The sequence below is a fragment of the Lepisma saccharinum genome, chromosome 4 (genome assembly GCF_977018435.1).
Source record: "Lepisma saccharinum chromosome 4, izLepSacc3.1, whole genome shotgun sequence".
In the NCBI taxonomy this organism is placed as follows: Eukaryota; Metazoa; Arthropoda; class Insecta; order Zygentoma; family Lepismatidae; genus Lepisma; species Lepisma saccharinum.
The window spans coordinates 113,907,132-113,914,102 of record NC_139232.1 but is presented as its reverse complement, the minus strand read 5'-3'; the positions used below and the strand labels follow the sequence as shown (position 1 = coordinate 113,914,102).

Genomic DNA, 6,971 nt, shown 5'->3' with positions numbered 1-6,971 from the left:
ATAAAGTATACAAAGACAATCCGCACACCATCCGGGAGTTAAAAGAGAGTATTGTACGAGAAATCGGGAGAATTACAGTAGAACAACTTGCGGGTGTAAATGCAAATTTCCTTCGGAAATGCCAGGAATATGTTGCAGCAGAGGGACATCATTTTCAACACCTTCTGTAGTCAAGGTTAGTACACAATATGAAAACTGTAATTTTAATATGCGACTCTAGCGACTGTCGCGTATCCCGTTCACCGGGAAAGACAAGCTCTTATGCTGGACCTCTTGCCGCCGAGTCTCGTAGCGAATGTCAGGAAATGCTCTGTATGTATATATATACGGAGAAACAGAAAGAGAGGCAGAGGAATATTACAAAACAGCAGAGTTGGGAGAGTTTTTGTTATAACAGCAAAAGATAAGTTCGACATAAACTATACTTTAATAAGTATAATGTCGAAAATACACTCAAAAGTGTGTTCGTCAGTGTTGCTTTCTCTCTCAAGAGATCATTAACGGATCTACACCAATAAGAATAGGCTATACGATACGCACAATAAAAGTAGAACAAGAATGAAAGATAAATATATAACTGTGAAATGTAATTTATTTAGAAGAAACCAAAAACTAAACCAGAAGTTAATATATAATAAAACTATTTCATATATTTTGTAATTTATAGACATCTTTAATGAGTTAAATTTTTACTCTATAAATTTGTTATGTATATAAAAGTAACAATTAATTACTTTATAATATGTATTTAATATTAATATATTTTTAAATATTTAGCAATTTACTTTATTATTTAATAACATCAAAAATAGGCCGTGTATCACATAATTACATATATATACAGTTGAACCACAGTTATACGCACTGTGCGAATTAAGCTTTTTGCTTTGGGGTGATGCACACCCATAGGCGTGTTTGTGATTTCATTTTGGGAGGTATCTTTTTCTTTAGGTTTTCTAGATTGTACATGTTAACAGTCAGTAAACTAAACTATTGACTAGCGGTTCTTACTTTAGAACATTGGTTCTAAAAGAGATCATTAAATTTTATGATAATATTTATACATATGTAATTTAGAAAGATTTAGCATATTTATGTTCTATGACAACCTAAACTCGTACACAAAAGGAGCTATCGAACTAGTAACGCCGAAAACTTGATGAAATTTGTATTGGCAAGCTCAAACTTAATGTACAGTGGGATCCATGAGTATTACCGTGCAAATTGTCCATGACTATTATCATTAATTTTTCTCTTACACCCTATGTGTTCTTAAGCGATGGATTTTTATGTATGCTGGTGCAGAAGTTGTCAATAGCTTGTTTTGAGTTTTCTTTTAATTCTTGAAGTTCTTATTGGGTCAAATAAGGTGCACGAACATGGTGATGAACAATTTGCAGGGTAATACTCATGGATCCCACTGCACATCTAACCTATTTACAAGTTGCTTCTCAACACTTTAATGCATGTAAACTACCAGCACTATGACATGAAAACTAAGTGGAAAACACCCTGCTGTTGTCTGGGCTCGATGAGCTTGTTGCAGAACGGATGTCTACTTTTCGGCAGGGAAATGTTTCATGACTGGAGCATTAATGTACACGAATGATTTTTCAGTTGCGTTTCTTGCTTTCAATTCAATTTTCAATGTCGGGAATAAACAACTTTGATATTGCAGAACTATTTGGGAAATGCATACTTAAAAGTTCAAACAGGGGCAATTGCTGTGAATGGATTTAAGGTAACGGGGATTTATCCTCTCAACCCCAACATTTTTGCCGATGAATTCATAAATGCCGAGATGGAGGCCTCTGCTGAAGATTTGACTACAGACATCAACACTTCATCCCAAAAAGCAACGGATGAGGCAGGACCTTCAACATCGAGGGTAACACCATGGAACATCTCTCCCATTCCCAAACTTGTGAAAAGTGCTGGAAGTCGTGGAAGGAAGGCTGGTTCCTCAGCTGTTCTTACATCTTCCCCATACAAAACCACATTGGAAATTTCACTAAATAAGGAACCTGCTAAGTCAACAAAGAAGAAACTTCAATTGGCGCAAATGATTAGCCCTAACGAAGTAGAGAAATCTGTGCAGACTCCTCTTGCGGCAGCAAAAAACAAGAAAAAGAAAATGAAGTACGTCGATCAGCAATCAACAGATTCCGAGGAGGAAGATGACGTTATGAGCATTAGGGATGATTCATCTAGCTCTAATTTTAGCAGTAATGGCGATCACGAACCACAGGACTCTGATGCCATCTGTATGCTCTGTGATGGGAAATTTTCAAATGATGTTCATGGTGAACAGTGGATTATGTGTATGTTGTGTAGTTTGTGGGTCCACGTGGAGTCTGCTGGATCAAAGAAGAATGCTATGTGTGTTACTTTTGTCAATAGACTAGGAATGAGTTCTATTAGGTCTATGGCAGAGACTATCACAACTTGAAAACACTGACATAGACCGTACTGTTTTCTAATATTCTGTAACGCAATGTGGTTATGTTTATCAGGTTCTAAAACTGTTTTGTTCACAGAAGTTACAGGTATGCCATATTAGTAACCCTACTTGCCATGTCTGAAATTGTGCAGTGTTTGTATTTTTTGTATATCATGACTAATTGTGTTGTCCGATGTGACTACTATTATCAATAATTACACAACATTCAATACTATAACTATTTATGTACATTGTACACACTTGGAAATAAATCTGACTGACGTATGAACCAAAATGTAAATGGTATGCCATATTTGGCTCCTTTCCTCTAAATATTGTACATTTGACTGCATGCTTTGTACCTCTCTATGAATGTTGTTGAGCGAAAAACATCACGTTAATAGTAAGCATGCTTTCTAAACTTCTAAAAATATGAAGGTACGAGTAAAAATCATTTTAAAATTTACTGTAATATTTCTCCGAGAAGATCATTCAACAATAAAGCGTGAATTGAAGGCAACATACGCAATAAATAATTGACAAGAAAAAAAAATATCCGTGACCAGGACTTGAACTCGCATTACAAAAGACAACACGCTCCGAAAGGTGGTGCTGCTAACCACTGCACCAAATTACAGTTTGGAGATTGTATCGCCTGGTAGACCGGATATCATGGACACTTGCCAAGCGAATTCTAGCAACTACGCTGCTTAATTTCCATATTTGTATGGACGTTGGTAAGCTCTGCCAAACAAAACAAGTATTTTTCTGTACGAATTTAAAAGTTTTATGAATCATATCTTGTTTAATCTGACAGTGAAGTTGCGAGTGTGGAACTTCGATAGCTGCACGAGGCATCCATGTTGCTTCGTAACTTCCAGTTAGGCTGGTAACTGCAAGAAGAAGTACCAGTAAAGATAATCGCCACCAGAGTTCCAGTTACGAGCTAACTGTACATTGAAAAACCGAAATTTTCACTAACTTCCAGTTACGTGCTAACATGAACGTTAACTGAACATTGAAAAACCGGCCTAAGTTAACGAATCTAAAAGTTTGATTCTTAAATGCATTACATATGCCACTTTATTAGTGAACACTTTGATACTGAAATAAGTACTACAGTAGACACTATAGTTTTAGTGAAGTAGAATTTCTCATACTGAACTTAAACATCTTTTAACTTATATGTTAATATGGAATCTCGCATACTATTATTGTCACTTAGAAAATTCACAAATTTTTCATGTTCAAATGTAACTCAAAAAATGATTCAGTAGGCTTACATAGGTAAAACAAACTTTAAAGAGAAAGATACATTTTGGACTTGACACTGGTTTAAAGAAATTAGACATTTTGCTTTGTTTTCTCGCAACTCCAGACCGACCGCCTCCATGCCCGCCTATCCTGTTTCTTATTTGAAACCAGTCTTGTGCTTTTGTAACCACAAGAAATGTATAGTTCTGTGACATTGTTATGGCTTGGTTCCGTACAAATCAACTCTATTTTATGAAAATTAGTACGTATAACACCGAATTACGTAGGTTTAATTAATGTTCTAAAATTATATTTTGCCGGCGTAATTTACGTATAAAACAGAATTACGCAGAACAGAGTTACGTATAAAGCAGTCTCAACTATATGTGTGTGTGTGTGTTTGTGTACGCGTGCATGCATGCAGGCATTCAATTTGTTCATCTAATTTTCATTAACAATTCCACTTATAGTTTAACTTTAAGATGGTAAAGTGGTAAATATGAGAATGCCAAATAATGAAGAGACTCAAAATTCTGGAACTGTTACTGCACAAAGTTGTATTCTTTTAAAACTCTGTAAGTGGTCTATGGAATTTAATAAATAAATATATCTATGGTTATTGAAATGTGTCAATTTGAACTGACTGAAAGGCAGAGCTATATTTCTTATCTTCTCATGCATTTGAACCTTTGTCTCTGAAAAGATTCAAAGGTGAATGTCGTCAACCTTCATTATTACTGTGAGAATATCCTAACACTTAACTCTTCAGTCATGCCTTAATTAGTACGAGCGTAAAACGGACTTTCATCAAACTCTGAAAACGGAGCACACCTTAATGTAGTAACTTATTCGTGGGATTGGTTACACTGTACATCACAGCTGTTTCCAACTGAATACAGAAATCGCTGTGCTATTCGACAGCATTGGGCGCTCAGGCACAGTGGCGTTCAACTGTTCGTCACTGCGCCAATGAAATCGTTTCTACCATGCATGTTCGAGAGTTTGTGTATGTTTTTACAGTGAAAGAAACACAGCCCAGTGAAGTATTTGTTATATTTATTACACGTAGTTTTAACATCAACATACTTCCATGGATAACATGTGGTCGGATAGTACAGTATTTGAATCTGTATTTGGTGATAAGAAAAAATTTGACAATTATACGGAATTCGAGGAATTATTCAAAAGATTTCAACAAGAGTCTGGATCACGATTTCGCGTTAAATCGTCCGTTTCTGTTCATGCGGAAAATAGGCGACGTAATGAACCCATTGATGAACGATTTCGGTACGCAAGTGTTATATTCTGTTGTGTGCATTACGGTGATGCGAGGTATCGGGGAAGAGGATTTCGAGTACCGCACAATTACATGTAAGTGAATGCCTTTAAATGTAAGGGTTGCAAACTCCCCTATGGTTTCTGGCATGTTGTTTACGCATGTGTTCCTGTGTATTAGAGGCTTCGTATCGTATATTATTGCTTTGAATTGAAAAATGCATTATTTAAAAAATGCGTATTATACCAAATGATTTGTCATGTACGATATGCAAATGTGTATGTTTAAGTAGTACTTTGTATTCTAAACAAAAATCCGAAAAAAATAATAATAAATTATCGAAATCATTCCATTTGTTTTTACTGTTACTGTTTCCAGGTCATGTTATTGATAATAAAAACAAAATCCATGCACAAAACAGTTTTGAACCTGGGGCAGGTTTTAAGAAAAAGCACTTTTCCTTTTGGTACTACTTTACTATACCGGAGACACCTATCAATGATTTATTTCGCAATTTTTTACATTGATAACGTACTATTCTGCGTTGCAGAACATTTCTTTAGGTGAAATAATGGATTTCTAACGAAAATAATGTCTATTTCTTACATACGATAGCCCCATGAACCATCACAGGGACGAGGTATGCCTACTAGGTTAGGTTCCATTAGCACTCCTTTCGTTCAATTTAGCATATATGGGCAACATCGGAATTACAAATTCCACGGCATCTTCCACACCCGGCAACAACTTCACGACGCATCCTCGACACATCATGTTGTAGCAGCAGCAATAGCGCGTATTGTGCTCTCGTGCAGAAAGCAAATGGCGGCAGCAGCAATAGCACGTCGGAAATAGATTTTCGTAGAAAACCACATGCATTCGCATTAAAATGGATCAAAACTACGTTCCCGAACATCAACAACGCTACAGAAAATGATTTGCGTAAGTACTTTCTCCTGTAAATTTGAAGAAATCCGTCTCCGGTATAGTAAAGTGTTACCTAAATGAATAGGTATTCTGGTAACAGGAAGATCATGCCTCCCCCCTTTCCCCCCCAAAACAAGCAAGAAGCCAACCTTCATGGTGGTAGTGTTAGCATTTCATGTTACAAATCTGGGTCTTGTAGGTTTGAATCCCGAGTAAAGGTACAGATTTGTTGTTGTGTCTGTAATCTTATTTAGTCAACTGTTCTATTTGTTGGAAATAAACCGAGGGAGTAGAAAATGCAGTAACGTGAACAAAACAAATACAAACACCAGACATTGCAAGTATTCAATTGGTAGTGTCTGTGTTTTGGTATTTTATTCTTACATTTTGCAAAAAGTAGTGTTTCATTTCAAAATCTAGCCCATCGGCCATTTGTTATATGTTGATGTTATGAATATGGTATTGGGATTTTATGTCAAAGTAACAAGTGGCATGTGCAGCTATGCTCATCCCTCTGGTGCGAAATGTTGCATATATTTCTGATGGTTTGTTTTCAAGTGGTGTCATTTCGATCTGAAAGCTCCTCCATAGAGGGCTGTTGTAACCTGATAACTCTTGTACTGAAGAAAATGCTGTGTAGCAACACTATGTTTGTGGAGCAGTCATCTTAGCACATTAACAGTTGTCTTAATGGCTGAGCACATGGCGTGGTCGGTTTACTACAATTTTACCACTAAACCATGACTGAGTCTCAAACTGGACATGGGTGTTTTGGCAAAGAGATTCACTGACTTTTCCAGGTAATTTTAGAATAAATTTCCAGGTGTTGAACTGCACTTGCTATTCACAAGAATATTCAACTTTGTTCAAAATAAAGTGGAGAAAATTAACTTCCTACCAAGAAGGTGGTTCAAGAAAACTAAGTGAAATTTATTTTCAATGGTAATCCGTGACGAGTACCAACATAAGACAGATGTGATTTTCTCTGGCTGTGTCTCAAGAGTTGATTTTCCTCACATTTACAGTCTACCTGTTTGGCGAGCGACCCGTAATCATTAGTCTGCATTGCCATGA

The 6,971-nt window shown here is 36.3% G+C and overlaps 1 protein-coding gene across 1 annotated transcript in view; it reads left to right on the top strand.

Annotated features, from left to right (window-relative positions):
- Positions 1-4,680: 4,680 nt before the first annotated feature.
- The window catches only part of LOC145986795 (uncharacterized), a 117,882-nt gene continuing 115,591 nt past the window's right edge, over positions 4,681-6,971 (top strand). Inside the window, exon 1 of the mRNA XM_083121223.1 lies at positions 4,681-5,065. Within this exon, the coding sequence (XP_082977349.1) occupies positions 4,785-5,065 (281 nt within the window). The 5' untranslated portion in view covers positions 4,681-4,784. The remainder of the gene's footprint in view (positions 5,066-6,971) is intronic.